The 18,564-nt window shown below is 36.7% G+C and overlaps 1 protein-coding gene across 2 annotated transcripts in view; it reads right to left on the bottom strand.

Moving 5' to 3' along the window:
• Positions 1-18,564, bottom strand: part of LOC124555634 (glyoxylate/hydroxypyruvate reductase A-like) — a 70,307-nt gene that overhangs the window by 400 nt on the left and 51,343 nt on the right. For both annotated transcript variants that reach the window (XM_047129610.1, XM_047129611.1), the window contains exon 6: positions 7,542-7,815. In XM_047129610.1, the coding sequence (XP_046985566.1) occupies positions 7,542-7,815 (274 nt within the window). The remainder of the gene's footprint in view (positions 1-7,541; positions 7,816-18,564) is intronic.

Here is an 18,564-nt window from a genome sequence, read left to right as displayed (position 1 = left end):
TTTGCTTGACAGTGTATCTTTGTTACACAAACATTTAAAACAGGAAATACTGTTCCTAAACCTGTTAATAAAATACAAAAATCTGTTAAAATGAGGCTATGGCGGAGCTTTACCATGGTCTGTACATTGTCATTGGCAAATATCACTCCTAATGCAAAACACAAACTGAAGGGATAAAAGCCACAGGAGCACACACAAATAAATTATAAAAAATTCAGCATTTCCATATGTTCAAATGGAATACATAAAATGACTCCTCGCAAAGAGTTATATGCATAAAAAAAAAAAATTGTAATACAAGCATGGTATTAGTTGAAGCTATAGTTCTCAAAATAACCATCACACTGTTTTCTTCATTGTGTACATAAGGGATTTTCCTATGTCTATGTGCTTCACCAGTTTTCGGTAGATATCAAAGGATGTATTATGAGACATAAGAAATTATTCAGATAATTAAGGGAATTCAGTCATGGGAAAAGTGAGATAAAAGTAGGAGAACATGAAGTGGGGCTAAAGTAGTAAAAGGGAAAGCCACCCAGTAGAATCCAGCACAGTTTCATCATTGCTAACATTGGTTTATGAAACATGAAAGAGGGTTATATACATGAAAGAGACTTGGCGACACCAGAAGGTTTCAGATATATAATGTGAGGTAGATATTTTGAAACCATATCTTAACTAAGTCATTTCCTGGGATGGATGTGGAATCTGATCATTATTTATTGATTATGAACTTCAGGTCAAAACTGAAAAAAACTGAAGAAAGGTAGGAAATTAAGAAGATGGAAGTGGAATAAACTGAAAGTATGAATGGATGTGAAGAATTTCAAAGGGAGCATCAGGCAATGATTGACCGAAACAGGGGAAAGGAAAACAATAAAAAACAAATGAGAGATGAAATAGTGAAGGTAGCAGATGATCGAACAGGCAAAACGACAACATCCAGTAGAAATCCTTGGATAATGAACAGACTACTGAATATAACTGATGAAAGGTAAATATATAAAATTGGGAAAACAGACATCCGATAAAGAAAATTGACAGAAAGGTCACAATGACAAAGCAGGAATGTCTAGAGGAGAAACGCAAAGCTTTAGAAGGATACATGACTATGGGAAATGTATCTGTTAACTATAGGAAAATTAAAGAAGCCTTTGGAGAAAAGGGAAGTAGCTATTTGAATGTCAGGAGCTCAGATGGTAATCCAGTACTAAGCAAAGAAGGGAAAGCTGACAGGTGGAAGGGATATGTGGAAGTGTAATACAAAAGGAAATAAACCTGAAGAAAATAGTATGGAGAAGGAAGAGGAAATACATGGAGGTGAGATACTGTGAGAAGAATTTGACAGAGCACTGAAAGACCTAAGTTGGATCAAGACATCTAGAGTAGGTGACAATTCTTAAAATTACTAAGAACTTGGGAGAACATACCATGACAAAGCTATTGTATCTGGTATACAAGGTATGAGAAAGGTGTAACACCCTCAGACTTCCAGAAGATTGTAATAACCCCAATTATAAGAAATGCAGGTTCTAATAGGTGTGAATCTGATTGAAGCATCTGTCTAATATACCACAGCTGCAAAACACAGACATGAATTATAGTGAGTACTGACCCTACAACTTCTCTTAGAACATAGGTTGAAGAAAAGCAAACCCATATTTATGGTACTTCTAGATTCTGAGAAAGCTTTTGACCATGTGGACTGGACTACACCCTTTGAAATTTTGAAGGTAACACAAATAATATAATGGAAGGTTATTTACAATTTGTACAGAAACCAGGCTGCAGTTATAAAGTTCAAAGGACATGGAAGGGAAGCAGTAGTGGAGAAAGGAATGAGACATGGTTAGAGCCAATTCCCATGCTATCAAGCTATGCACTGAACAAGTTGTGTAGGAAATTGAGAAGAATTTTGAAATGGAAACTGAAGTTCAGTCAGAAGAAATTAAAACTTTGAGGTTTGCTGAAAAACTGTAAATCTGTCACATATGGCAAATCACTTAGATCAGTTGAACAGAATGGATAGTGTATTTAAAAAAAAAGATGAATATCAATAAAAGTAAAACAATGGTAATGGAATGTAGTCAAATTACATCAAGCACTGCTGAGGGACGTAGGTAAATATGAAGCACGAATAGTAGTAAATGAGTTTCATTTGGACAGAATAATAACATGATAGCGAATGCATAGGTGACATATAATGCAGACTGGCAACAGTATGAAAAACATTTAGGAAAAAGAGTAATGTATTAACACTGAATATAAATTTAAGTGTTGTGAACCCTTTTCTGAAGGTATTTGTCTGGAGTGTAGTCTTGTACAGAAGGGAAACATGGATGTGAACATAGGTGGATAGATCTGATAACTAACGAAATGGCACTGAATCAAATTGGGGGGAAAATATATTAATAGCACAACATCTCTAAAATACATTTATGGCACAACATGACTAAAAGATAGATTTAGTTGAAACGACATATCCAGAAGCATCAAAGTATTGTCAGTTTGGTAATAGCAGAGATGAAGTAGTTTGCACATGACAGACTATTGTGTAGAGTTGCATCAGACAAGTCTTAGGATTGTAGACCACATCAGGAGCGTGAAAGGAACAAATACCGTGGAACCTCACATAGCGAGCATAATTCGTTTGAGAAACTTACACATAGTATGAAATACTTGTCAAGCAAAACAATTTATCCCACAAAATTAAGGTAAAACTGGATAATGCATTCCAGGCAGAAAAAGTACTGTAAGTTTTATCTTACTCATGCCATTTACTCAAAGAAAATTATACATACAATATTACATACTTTATTATTCATGATACATAACTAATTCTTTTTCACTAGAAAGCTATCTGTAGTCATTTGTTTCTGCCGAAGCTTCAACACTTGGCGAAAATGAGAGACATCATTATCGTCAAATAAATTTGCAGTGAACGTAGACACTGCTTTATTGGGGTGATGATTTTCAATGTACGAAGCAACCAATTCCCATGCTTTCAGCATTTCTCTTATTGCACCAGAAGATTGCTGCTTTGCTGTTACCACCTCCTCCGCCTCCTCCGCCACCGCCACCTCCTCCTCCTCCTCCTCCTCTGAACTCATTTCCACAACTTCCTGCAACACACTGCAACTCCATAAGCTCTTCAATGGTCATTCCTTGGCAATGATCTTCCCCAAACTCATCAATATCATTGTTATCCACTTCTAGTCCCATGCTCTTGGCCAAAGACACAATCTCGTTGAGTACAGGCTCCACAGCTACTGACTCAAATGCCTTAGAGTCACATTCAAGAACGCACTCCAGCAAAAGCTTCTTCCAAGCAGAAGTGAGAGTTCTCTTGGTAACCCTTTCTCACGCCTTTTCAAACATCTTGATGCAGGCAACGATGCTGAAGTGATATTTCCAGCACTCCCTGGCAGTGAGATCGGAAGTTTCAATCAACTCGAAACAATGCTAGAAGAGTGCTTTAGTGTAGAGCTTCTGAACATTAGAAGTAATCTGCTGGTCCATAGGCTGGATTAATAGAGTGGTGCTGGGAGACAGAAACTGGATCTTGATGAACTGAAATTTTTCAAGGAGGTGGTCTTGTAGTCATGGAGAATGGGCAGGTGTGTTGTCCATAGCAAGCAAGACATGGAGGGGTAGATTCATCCCAAGCAAATATTTTTTCACCGAAGGACCAAACACTTCATTGATCCAAGCACAAAAAGGATCAGGTGTCACCCAAGCCTTGTTGGACCTCCACATCACATTTAACCTGCTCTTCTGGACTTTACACTTCTTGAAGACTTATGGAGTTTCTAAATTGTATACCAGCAGCAGTTTAATTTTCAAATCATTATTTGCACTGGCACAGAATAGTAGCATGAGACAGTCTTTCATTGGCTTGTGACTGGGCAATGCATTCTGCTCTGCTGTTATAAAGGTACACTTTGGCATCTCTTTCCAGACTAGACCCCACTCACCACAATTAAAAACCTGTTGTGGCAGATAACCTTATAATCTATGAGCTCCTTGAAGTTGCTTATGAAGTTCTCTACTGCATTTGTGTCAGAGATGGCTGCTTCGCTGTGCCTCACAATGCTGTGGATGCCGGTTCTTCTCTTAAGGTTCTTGAATCACACACAGCTTCCCTTAAACACTTCTTCAGCAGTTGATCATCCTGGCATCTTCGAGGTCGGCAAAAATCATTCTCGCCTTCTCACAAACGATGTTCTCATTAATAGTAGTCCCTTGAAATTGCTTTTCATTTATCCATATGAGGAGCAACCTTTCGACATCATCCAGAATACAAAACCATTGTTTAGATACTCTTGTCACTCCCTTTGAAGCATCTATTTCCTTAAACTTGTTATCGTTCTTGCTCTTGAGGATAGTGCTAACAGTTGATGTGGACCAATCGTACGTGCATGCTAAATCAGCAACGCTCACACCACATTCACATTTTTAATTGATTTTGCATTTCATTTGTAAGGTAATTTTCTTTCTCTTATGGTCATCTTCTTGCAGATTTATCCCCGGGGATATTGCGACAAAGGTTATTAAAATCTGCACACAAAAAACACTGTGTGATCACAAGTTTAGAAAAATGTGTTATCAAGCTGCACTAAGATGGTAGCAGAAAGCGCACTAAACCCAGAATACAGTATATACTAAAGACATTGCTCATATGCCACTGCTGATGATGAAAGATGTTCATATTGTTGAACGTTTCCGCTGCAGCACGTGAATGGTTGGTGATGTCACACAAAATTGTCATCATGTGAAACATTGCTCATTAAGTGAGTAATTTTTTTACAATTTGTTTTGGTCATTGTGTGAATTGCACGTTATGGGAGGTGCTCGTTAAGTGAGGTTCAACTGTAGTGTGAAGGGAACAAATAAAAATATCTCAGTGGAGAATCTGAAGCTTCTGTCATTGCCAATACTTGTAGCCTCCCTACTCTTAAAGTCCTGTATAATTCTTTAAAGCATAGTTGAAATGGGGGAAAACAAAAACCGTTGCTTAATAAGATTCACTAACTAGAGTGCTTATCATGGGTTTTGTGCATGTATTATAAACAAAGAAGGCAATGACCTGATGTTAGTTCTCATGTTATTACCTTAATGATCATTCCATTTAATCATAGTAAAGTCAATTTTGTGCAGGTATCAAAATCATGACCTGTTATATGCGGTTCTGTGAACATTTTATGGCAGATGATTTTCAATTTACCCAATGGGAAATTGAATTCACTTCCTGTGAACATGGTTGGTGCAATGAAACTGGTAGAAAACAAATAATAAATTTGTAGAGCTGATGGCAAACATCAATTCCTCAAACTACAGATAATTAAAAAGTAGAGTATTTTTCCTAAACAGGTTGCAGCTCAAGGTAAAGCTAAATCTCTACTAGTTTGGCATACAACAGCATCCAGAATATGAACTTAGAAAAGTTCAAAATAAGTGAGAAATTTCAAAAAATATTTAATTGCAGATTTTAATAGATACCTTTGAAAATGACATGGCATTCTCTGCAAGAGATGGCTAAAGTAATTGAACTCATTACTGAGAAAGATCTGTGAAGGAGTCAAAGAACTATACAAGGCTGTTGACTGGACGAAGTGTGTGTCCACAACACATCCCACGCATGCTCTACAGGATTTGGATCCAGAAACCACACTTGCTAGTCCACACATTGGAAATATTTACTTTTGAGATATCCACATGAGAAGCTCAATTCAGATGGCCATTATTGTCCATGAAGAGCAAGTTTAAATCAACAGCACATCTTCGCCAATGCATTCCCATGTACACCTTGTGTAAGTGATACTACTGCCATCTGTATATGTGCATTTTGCTATCCGATGACTTCTATCACCTCAGTGTAATAGGGCTCCTCTCTGCACTACTGTGAGTGTAACACACACAGCCAGGATGTCTGGCAGACAACTTCTTTGAATCTCCTTTACAAAGTTTGTTTAGTAACTGTATCAATGAGGCAGCTGTAACGTCTGCAGACTATTGTCTAAGACATTACTGGATTTTACTGTGTAACTGCGACCAAATTTTATTTGTGTTGCAGAATGGTTACTCTTGATGGATGTTTCATTAACCTATGTAGTACATTTCCCATCTCCTTAAACTATTAGTGAAACCTTGACTTTGTAGTAATTTAACACTACTGAGAATGATGCTTGTGTATTTCTAGGTATCTGAACACCCTAGCTTGAAAAAATGGGCCAAGATGTGGTGCAAAAAACACACGCACTCACACACACACACACACACACACACACACACACACACACACACACACACTATATTGCAGTTTTAAAGAATATAACACCACATCTAATTTATTTTGACTATTCATAGTCAGTATCTTTGGTTATAGGGTGAAATCAGTAATTGTTTTGTAACTTAAATCCTATTATTGACTTATAAACAAATATACATTCTGTACTAATTATACACATTTGGAGGAACAACTAATAGTATTCTTAAAGGATTTATTTGGCTCTATTCAGAAACATGTTAACAAATCCAGCCCTTCATTAATACCGAAGTAATTAACAGTTTTTTCAAAAGTACTGTTGAAATTTAAACAAATAATTTGGCCTAACTCTTGTAGTGGAAGAAACTGTTAAAAAGAGCCAATTTTTTTATGTGTAAAGTTAATTGAATGAGTTAAGTTTTAATCGTATTTTCTGTATAGTAAACATCAAACAATATGTCGTTTCAGTACCTATTATTGTGAGGATATATAAGGTCCCAATTTTTGGTCCTGAGACAGTCAGTCCAGGGCCAATTTTCAGACAAGAAACCTGTGTTGATTGGATCAACAACAATGCATCAACTTAACTGTGAAATAAGTGTAACACAATTAGGCTGTGTGTTAAAACAATGACATTGTCTGTTTCCATACGTACCACTTTTATTCTTCAAGAAATGTGAACACTGTGGTAAGGCTTTTACTGCACACAGATGTTCAGCAGGAAACTATTATAGAAGTATGTGGATATTTTCCTGCAGACTATTAACGAGGCTTATCGAAAGTTAAACAATAGTGCACTGGCCATATTAAATGTGTATATGGTGGGGGGATCGTGAACAGTGAAAGTAAAAAACTGTGACATGCAAGTGTGCACCTGTTGGCTACATCATTTAAAGAAGTCCGTGCTTTACTTTCACCCCTCATTTTTCAGCCAGTATAGCAATGCAGTACATTGACACTGAGGACAACAAACGAAGGAAAAAAGCAGGCAAACCATCACAAACTGCCTCTGCGAAGGTAGATGAAAAACTCTGATAGCCTAATATCAGCTCCAATTCTGACAATATTACTTGGGTAAAAACAGTTTCCAACGATTACACAAAAATCAATTTATAATAATAACTTGTTTGAAGTATCTTTAAAACTGTTATCATGCAGCGCGCGGATGCGCGCGCACGGACACACACACACACACACACACACACACACACACACACACACACACACACACACACACACACACACACTGATAAAAATGTTAGTAACTAAATTATACCTGTGGCATTTTCCAAAGTGGATTATCTGGTGGCAATGGCTCTTTCTCAAAGACATCAAGGATCGCTGCTGACAGCCACTTATTTTCTAACGCTGTTATCAGATCCTCTTCTTTCACCACTGATGCTCTTCCAATATTGATAAAAACAGTTTCCTTTGAAGCACAGTTCTTCAATAAATCTGCATTAAGAAGTCCCGTAGTCTGAGGTGTGGAAGGTAATACATTTATGACATAGTCACACTTCTGCAAAAACTCCGGTAAATCTTCCACTTTTCTGAAAATTGTAATTTTTTGTGATCAAACTGTAACACTGAAATGCTAAAAATTAATTCAAAACAAATCAGTGCATAATGATCTACATACAATTGTACAAGGACACACAGCTAAGGTAGGTCATCTTAAATACAACCACAACAAGCAAATATATCAAGGTGTACATTTCACTAAGTTATAGCACACAATATGGCAAATTTTTTGACATATACAGGTCACTTTTAATGTTTATAACTGTTGCATTATAATACCATTTTTTAAACTGGCATTGGAAAGAACCCTTGAAGAGAATCTCAGTACCATACCGTGTGTACGCGACTATAAGACAATCTCTTTTCGATGAAACTCGAGGAATTTTAACTGTCTGACCAATCAAAATCAAAAACTGTTTTATTGAACTAAATCATTTGTCTCTAAAGTTATCATTATATCTATTCTAAACTTAAGCCATTTTAGATTGTCTACATTTTGGTATTCCAAGGAGAAGTAAAATAAACAAAAATGAGTGGTTTACATTAATTAGTTCATCACTTCCTTTCTTTCTTACTAGCTAAGTGAATAGTTTGTGGTACTACTGTTTTTAATCACCATCACCAACATGTTTATCATCATCTTTATTTGCAAGCCTCTTGCCATTTCTTTTTTCCTGGCACCCCTCCTATGTATGTCATCTTTTGAGACATCCATAGCATTGAATATGCAACACTTTTTAATATTTCTGTAGAAGAAGAATAATAACGAAATTTTGTGTCGAGATTATATCTTATCTATTCAGATATTTTTTTCAGGGTTACTGTGCATTATGTGGATGTGATGAATCTGCAAGACATTTCTCTGAGCTTAAACATGATAAGATTTCTAAAAAAAACTGAATACGATCTGTAATAGTTCTTTTTTTCTTATCTTAACAGTAAAACCAAATCAAACAACAAGTCATTTAGCCAAAATAGACCAGCTAAAAAACACATTGTTATAAGGGGCAATCAAGAAGTTTCCGTTTGAAGGTCGTACAGTCCAGAATTTCGGAATCTGTATGCCAAACAGGCAAAATCACCTTGAGCACTGAGGCAATCATCCCACTGACACACCAAGTTGAAGATCTAATTTGGTAAAACACAGTCTCTTACTGCTTCAAGAAGTCTGTAACTATCTGCTGCACATCCATGTCAGACATGAATTGTCAACCCTCTATGACTTTAAAGGACTGAGAGCATAGAGAATGTGGGAGGAGATCAGGACCATAGGGTGTGTGCTCGAGTGTCTCCCTCTTGAGTCGGCGTAGCTTCTGCGTTACAACATTTGCGATATGGGGATGTGCATTATGCACGGAACTTTGTGCACAACTCCCACAAAATTGGTTTTCGACAAACATGCTGCCCCACACACCTTCTTCATTCTCCAATGGATATCTACCATTCTTTGTCCTTCGGCAGCCAAGAAAAGAATAACAGCACACTGGTCCTCTTTGGATGCGTCTGTAATCCCTTGCCTACATGCTGATACTAATATACCCACACTGGAGTCATGCTATATTGCATATAAGCTACAGCAATGCACTCAAAAGGAAATTTGCTGATTGGCCCTTATATTATCACACATTTATCTGAAACTAGAGTTACTAATTGCTCAGATGTGCAAACGCAGGACCCAGCTGTAAAACTGGTCTAGCACAAAACTTGAACTCTTTTCTGCTTTGTCTACCAGCATGTTACATTATTATTGTATAGTGTAACAATAAAACATTGAAAATTGAAAGGAAATATGATATGGTGTGATTTATTACAACTGTGAGGCCAAATAGTGGTATCACTTGGTATTTACATACTATGTATGCGACTGTCAGGTGCAGAAATCTACCTAATATTTGCTATTCATGAATTTCTGACCCTCATAGGAAAAAAATACATGAAAGCAAATTCTCCTACAGAATATGTAATGACTGGCAAGTAACTCTTTCCTTTTTGGGAGTGTTGCTCATTTCAACACTATTTGTCTTAAAACCCAAAGAAATTTGTAATAAGGTAGGTGCAACAGTAGAATAGAGAAATTTTTATTTACACACATTTGAGATGTATGTAGGAATACGATCTGATGATTCAGGCAATCTAATCATCTTTCAGGTGCTCTCAAATGTCTAGTCACTCATATATAGACTCAAGGAGAAACACAACCATTGGTAACGGACATACCCATATCCCACTAGCCAGAACCTTGATCAACTTGAAACTGACTTTAGTGGGAATATTATGCAAAATAAATGTGAAATGCCTGCAGAGCTCCTGCCCAATAAGATGCTGAGTTCAAGTTTGCATATTTCAATGAGAAAAATGGTGTTTTACATTCCAAGGTAATCTCGCTGTTTAATTCTAACATGTGTAATGCAAAGTGTTGACAACATACAGGACGATACAAGTGGCTGTAAAAAACTGACTTTCGACAACTGGACTAAGGAAGAGTTGGATATGTGGGAACATCTATGCAACAAATATAGTGTTGGGTACAAAACAAGCAGAAGGCCACTTGCTGCATTCCAATTTTCAAATGTCTGTACATTAAATTCTTACGTCACTTACAAAACGAACACCACTAAAATGACACAAAGAAGAGTATTTCTCAAGGAGCTTAAAACTAACATATCCTGGAAAATGTTGTCAGGAAATAGGTAATAGCTGTATAACCCATGTTATTAGTGTGTATGAAGTTGTTTCTGATGGGTATAAGTATAGAAGTAATGTATCAGCAGCAACAGGAGGAGCAACAAAAACATGAGAAGAGCTCTGCCAACACTGCAGAAATGAAGAGATGTCACATCTGTCCTAGCACAAACATTAACTAGTGTTCACGATACTGTGCTGCTGGCAATGGAAGTGCGTGTAAAATGCTTTCCAACATTGCATGCAAAAAAATATTTAGTGAACTGAAGTATTTTGATGCTTCAAAATGTTTTGTGCTATAATGCTGATACACAGCTACCTTTATTTAGCACAAAATAATGCCATTAAATGCTGATAAGTAAATAATGTCTGTACTTAAGGAATTAACCATTTTTATAATTTGTTTTCGATATTGCAGTGCCTGTGTTATTCTGATGACGATGTACTGTGGCGACCACAGCAATTGTGAATTCATCTGATAATTTGTTTTTATCGATGAGCAATTGTTATTACCTAAAATCAATAATTTCTTTAGATAAAATTAATTTTTTGCAGGAATATAATTTAAAATATAAACACAAACATGAGATGACCTCATCCAAGTATAGCAAAGCAAAGAAAGAACAGAGGGCCAAGGTTTTGGAAGACCAGTCACTGGTAAGCTCAATGCTGAAATTTGTTGCCCTTCAATGCCAGCATGAAGCATTCAGGAAGTACCAGACAAAAATGACATGGAAGACGATGTGAAATTATCCAAGTCCGGAAGTCAATTTGTCTTAATGGCCTTTCCCTGTTCCAGAACCCTAACAGTAGACTTAAAATAGGGAGTGAAGCACTGTGAAACAGAGATGGATCACTTTCTTCTTTTAACAGATAATATAATAAGGATATGACAAAAGGTACTAATCCACAGTTGACACCTGACTGATTCTATATCAAGCAACCAAATGGTGAGAAAATTCTGACAACCTGGGTGGAATACTCAACTAAAAACCAAAGTTTCTGTTGTTTTTGCTGTAACCACTTCAGCTCAGACTCAAGTTTGAACAGTGCATTTCAATTTTTTACTGGTTTTTAAGATTGAAGGAAACTTAGTCCAACAGTTTACAACCATGAAACCTTGGAGCAACTTAAAAAAAAGAAATAGAAGAAGAAAGAAAGAAAGAAAGAAAGAAAGAAAGAAGCCTTAAGAACAAGTCAAACTGCCAATGGAACAACTGATAATATCACCCAGACCGTACCTAAAACAGAAAAAGGAAAAGGTGAAATATTTTAAAAAGACTGCTAGATGTCACTATGTTTTGGGCTGAATAAAATCTGTCATTGTGTGGACACAGAGAGCATATTCTGCAGAAAACAGGAAATTTTCTGCACCTTATTAGACAGTTATTTAAATATGAAGCTGTACTATGGGAAGACTTGATAAAACTAGAACAGATCAGACCACACCATAGAGTCACAGATGGATAAAATATTTACAAGCTATTTATCCCCCACTACACAAAATGAAATAATCTCACTTCACACAGGCATAAAATCAGTGAAATCATTTGTTATGTTCACATAGAAAACAAAGAAGTTAAAGTAGAGGAGTCATTTCTAGGTTATTCTAATGGGAAGAAAGCTGTTAACAGAAGATATTTTACAAGTTACTGAACAGGATGGCCTGGATATGACAATGTGCCTGGGATAAAGATATGACAATGCTTATACAATGTTGGAGTGCATTCTGGAGTTCAAGAATGAATCTGTAAACTTAATCAAATGGCTCTGAGCACTATGGGACTTAACATCTGTGGTCATCAGTCCCCTAGAACTTAGAACTACTTAAACCTAACTAACCTACGGACATCACACACATCCATGCCCGAGGCAGGATTCGAACCTGCGACCGTAGCAGCCGCGCGGTTCCGGACTGCGCGCCTAGAACCGCTAGATCACCGCGGCCGGCTGTAAACTTAATCCTAAGGCATTGTTTTACCTTATCCAAACCACTCTTTCAATCTGTGCAGATTACACACTTCGGCAACAGTTCCATTATGCGTGTTTTTTTGTTTTTCACAGACAGGAGCGTGTGCGATGGTGTACTCAACAACGAACCTTGGTGCACGAATGGCAAAACATCATTTTTTCGGATGAATCCAGGTTCTGTTTATAGCATCACGATGGTCGCATCCGTGTTTGGCGACATCGCGGTGAATGCACATTGGAAGCGTGTATTCGTCATCGCCATACTGGCGTATCACCTGGCGTGATGGTATGGGTTGGCATTGGTTACACGTCTCTGTCACCTCTTGTTCGCATTAACGGCACTTTGAACAGTGGACGTTACATTTCAGATGTGTTACGACCCGTGGCTCTACCCTTCATTCAATCCCTACAAAACCCTACATTTCAGCAGGATAATGCACGACCGCATGTTGCAGGTCCTGCACGGGCCTTTCTGGATACAGAACAGCACATTTTCCAGACCTCTCACCAATTGAAAACGTCTGGTCAATGGTGGTCGAGCAACTTGCTCGTCACAATACGCCAGTCACTACTCTTGATGAACTGTGGTATCGTGTTGAAGCTGCATGGGCAGCTGTACCTGTACACGCCATCCAAGCTCTGTTTGACTTCATGCCCAGGCGTATCAAGGCCATTATTACGGCCAGAGGTGGTTGTTCTGGGTACTGATTTCTCACGATCTATGCACCCAAAAAGCGTGAAAATGTAATCACTTGTCAGTTCTAGTATAATATATTTGTCCAATGAATACCCGTTTATCATCTGCATTTCTTCTTGGTGTAGCAATTTTAATGGCCAGTAGTGTATTTACAGATTCCTGGAGTCAGCTTCAGAATTTGTATTACTAAGATGAGAAGTGTAATGCTCTTTTTGTAGGACAAGAGGTATTATCTCGTTGACAAAGCACTTCGATTCCTGCTGGACACATGTGACAACACAGGCATTCCTGTGGAAAAAAGTAGAACTGTCAGGAAGAATAAAATGATGCCTGGAAAGAATGCTGCACACAAGATTCTGACTTCGCACCAGGATCTGAGAAGGTTAATGGTAGAGTTGATCGATGGGTTTCTACAAGAAATTGATATACTTTGCAAACCATGGAATGTATATCAGATCATTTTGCTGTTTGAGAATCCAGAAATCTGATTAAAACCTCATAAATTGAACTTCTCAAGACCATAAAAAGTGTAACTGGTAATTATGATAAGATTTCTGAAGATCATATCATTGCAGAAATTCCATGCCCGAGATGATTTCTGCAAATTCACCAAAGTTCCGATAGAAGACTCTCTTGGTTGGACAGCTTTAAGATTCTTACAATTTGTCAGTGAATATGAATTTTCAGAACATGCTCCCAACATAATTTTGGAATTAAGGTGTTTCTCAACTTCGTGTGTTTGGGTAGTGTCATGTTGGAGGAGCTATGTCCACAACAGGCCAAGCGCCAATCTCTGGTTTCTCAACTGAAAATAGTGTATCACTTTAGATGAAGCAATTTCATAATTTGTTAGAAGGTTAGAAAGAAGAGATTCTAAGATATATGTTAGTCACCTATCACTAAGATCTTTCATTATTTGCACCACTTATGATAATGAATTAAACTATAAAACTGCACCAGATGGCAAATCACCTAGCTATTGTGTGTGTGGAGGAGAGGGGGGAGGGGAGGGAGGGGAGGGAGGTGAGGAGGAGCAAGTTAAAACACTGCAACAGATGGCACATCACCTAGAAATACCACTGTTTATGAATGTCTCTCCGTCTAGATGCGAGTATAATATTACATAAAATCTAACGGTAATATTACAAAAACATAGAATAAAATGATACATAAATTGTAATATAAACAGGAATACTTAATAACGGCACATGTGCTAAAAGAAGCTTGCCGTGAACTATATTTTGCAATTCCTTAAAACAGTAACACTAATTGAAAGCATCAGTTACATCACAGGAGTAAAATCATTCCATCACAAGTGTGCTTAAATATGAAAGCAAAATTTAACCTCGTTACCTGCAAAGACGAACTGAAGCTAAGAGCTGGACAAAACAAGAAATTACTGAAAAACTAAATCGAAAAAACAAACTTAATCAAGATCTATTTACAACTCATCTAAAGTCAAAATTTAACTTTTTTAATGTGTAACTATGCTACTATATTCATAGATATATATTTGGCATACCAGTAAATACGTATGTAGAATTCACAAAAACAAAGTTGAAAACTTAATGAAAGCACCAACACTGCACCAAAAACAAAAACCAGAGATTGTTTCACCATTTCAATTCTACAGGAGCAAAAACTCTTATTACCAATATATTGTTCACAACTGAAGAAGCAGATTTACTAAATAAGTGCCTAAAATATACCATGAACCATTATTTCACAACACATTTATAAAACACCTGGTAGCTACAACAAAAGTGGCTACTGATATGGCGAAACTACCCAAACATGAACAAAGTGAGATAACCGCAGAAACAACAAAAATCACAGACGTAAAAACAGGAAAAAGCTAAATAAAATGACACTGAATTACACGGCACAAATACCAAATTAATGACACAAAATGACTACACTGTTCAACTGCAAAACTTTTTACAGAATAACATCATCGCACAAACACAACATAACCCATCCAACAAATATAATGCTCAAACTAGTAAAACAATAAAAAATTGTAATGCAATTTTCACTGAGTATAAAAGAAATCATGCACTGTCATGAATCTATGCACACCACAATCGAAAAAACACAAAGACCACATCCTAAACTGTCCAGTAATAAATTGTACAGACAGCCCAACAGATAAACTAAGTAAAAAGCTGAACATATTATTAAGAAATTATACACATGTAAAAGAAAAGACTTTATAGAAAGCTCATGAACACTAGCCCATAAAAAAAACTCATATAAATCCTCCAAGCAGGCAAGTTCATCTCTTTTGATATAAGAAATTTATATACAATCATACCAGTAGTTGAGACAACTGAAATAATAAGACAACCTTCTCAGATAAAGAAAGACAGATAAAGAAAGGCAACCCCTGTTGAAACTTAAGAAATCATAAAATTACTACAGCTTACACTACCACAAATTATTTTGAATTTGATAAGAAAATACACACACAAAGATGGGATAACAATGAGAAATTGCATTAGCAGGTACCGTCGCAGATACATTTTGCAAGGCACTAGAAGAAAAATTTGTTGCCTTCAATTCTCCAGTTTTTCAACAAAATTATCTACTTCTATTGGTATATAGGCAATACATTACTACTAATAAATGGAGATGACAAGGATATCTGGACAATTCACCAGCAATCAATCAGAACTAAAACTCACAATAGAAACAGAAAACAACAAATCCATCAATTTCTTAGATCAAAAAAAAGCAATGATAGTAACCAACACAAATTTGAAATTTACAGAAAACCTACAACTACAGCCATCATCATCATCATCATCATCATCAATAAAAATTCATGCCACCCAAAGTCACATAAATACGCGTACTTTGAATTGATGTTCAATAGAATCATAAATTTACCACTGGAAGAACAAGCAATAAACACTAAAATACATAGCACACAGAAATCATTTCAATGCAGATATAGTTATCAAAATCAACAAAGACCAGACCTAAAGCAGACAACATACATAAAGACATAACACTGAAAAGAGATGACAAAACTAAATCCAAACTGACATATGTACCAGCAACATAGACAGGTAACATATCACACAAAATAAACACCTTGTTAAAATAAACATAAATGCAACTAGCATTTCACACTACCAATAATTTACAAACAAAGTTGTGATCAGGAAAAAGTGACATCCCTATCTGTTCTAATCCAGGGGTATACAAAATTTCCTGCAGTGACTGCAATAGTCTTATGTACATTAGACAAACAGGACAAAGTTTTAGTATCAGATTTACATAGCATACTAGAGAGTGTGAAACAACCTATCAAGTTTTTAGCCACACCCAAAAAAATAAAAATCATAGAGCAAACATAATCCAAAACACTATAAAATTTTTACGTAGGGTACCAAAAGATCAAACCATGAACACTTTGGAAAAACTGGAAATATATGCACACACAAATAGATCTCCAAATGACATCCTACACAAACACAAGAACCTCAAACATGAAAATTATGAGGAAAACTTTACTGACATAATAGAAAGAGAAATGGGATGAATACAAAATCATAAAAAAAATGACACACAATGTTAAGATCACACATCTACATAATGCACAGTACCTCTGACAAAAAACACCTCTGACTACCTAAGATATAGTTTACTTTTGCAGAGCATCACTGGAATGATCTCTTATTTTACAACTGTAAAAAAATAACACTTTTAGCTCTTTCATTATAGATTTAGTTGAGATCCTGGCTAGGCAGCAAATATCCATTGGTCCTGCATAGATATTAAAGGTTTCTTCAACTTTCCCACAGAACGAGGGCAAGGTCTCTCTGATGAAGCCACTCACTGTAAAGTTGTCAGAGGTGAGCTTTGAAAGGTCTATTTATGACAACATCTATTATTTGATGTTGTGAAGTCATGCCACCTAGAATTATCATAAGATCTGTTCTCTTCTTTGATATCATAGCTTGAACTTCTTGGGTGAGGGGTGTCCTGAAAGGATCCACAGTCAGCATTTTCCTTCTGTTAAGCAAAGAGCCTGTTATTCTGTTCCAAATAACTTTCAACCAATCTATCATCATCTATCTCTTTTCTTGGTGGGGTGTAAATCTAGCTCGCATCTGCAGTAAAATACTGCACATTCATTCTGGGTAAGCTACATGAGCTTGAGTGACTCGGCAGCCAGACCTTCTATGGATTTTCTGACTACAAACATGCAGACTAACTTAGACAAACAAACACAAGCAAAGTGTCCTCCTCAGGACCAGATGGCTAAAAAACTGAGACCTTCAGTTCTTGCTTGCCAATTAAACATAGAATGAATTAGCTGAGCTAGAAGTGATTGTCAAAATTTCTTTTAAGTAATAATATTGACATGGTTTTAATCCAGGAAATCCATGCATCAAGCAAATATGATCTTCGTAAACAAGGAAGGAATATGGCTTGGAGCTTACTGGATTAACTTACCACTACATTGATGGTGCTGCTACTTACCTTACAGCTAACACTGATCATGCACACCCAATCTCAGCAAATGCAGCTGATGAAATTCATAATGTTTCAATAAAGCTTGAAGAGCTTACTATCTTTACTATCTACAAACCACGTAATGTATAGTGGCCACCAAATGTCCCAACAATTACTGTCCACCCACCAATATATGCTGGTGATTTTAACAGCCACCACGAGCAGTGGAAGTACGCACAGAACAACAAATGTGGTAACGCACTTGTTGACTGGGCTGAAAATAACAACATTTACCTAGTTTTTAATGCCAAGGATTTGGATACATTTTGATCAACTGCATAACCCAGACCTCTGTATTATCTTCCATGATCGTACAGACCAGTCTTGTCAGACTTCCCACATAGCCAACAAAGACCTGATATTCTCAATACTGGCTTATCTTCCCTACTAGTTAATCAATGCCACAACCTAAATGGCATTTTAGAAAGGCAAACTGGTAGGGTTTCTCAGACCACCTGGAAAAGTATATTTATTTCATTCCACCAGAACTACAGCCATTTTGTTGGAGCTGTTCTTGCATCTGCTTTTTCTAATGGATATAGAAGAGAATATATCCCATGGTGAGATGAGAGATGTGAACACTTATGTGAACAATTTAGCAGAAATGGAACAGTGACATTGGAGATGAACTACTTCATCTTGATAATGCAAGGAAGGTGTGCTGGTCTGGGACACTAGGAAACTTGAATTTCAACCATTCCAGTAGGAAGGCTTAATCCTTCCTTTGTAAGTTTGGTGGCTCCTATAATAAAACTGATCAGAAGACTGGTATTTCAGCAAGTTATTTTGCTAACCATATATTTAAAATGTCTAGATCATCCAGAGACAAACAGTGTGCCTCCAGGATTAAAAAAGAGCTAACAAATCTATAAATTCAATCTCCAAGAAATTCAAAATTCTCTTC

Source organism: Schistocerca americana, chromosome X, assembly GCF_021461395.2.
Source record: "Schistocerca americana isolate TAMUIC-IGC-003095 chromosome X, iqSchAmer2.1, whole genome shotgun sequence".
Taxonomy (NCBI): domain Eukaryota; kingdom Metazoa; phylum Arthropoda; class Insecta; order Orthoptera; family Acrididae; genus Schistocerca; species Schistocerca americana.
This window is presented reverse-complemented; position numbering and strand designations above follow the sequence as displayed.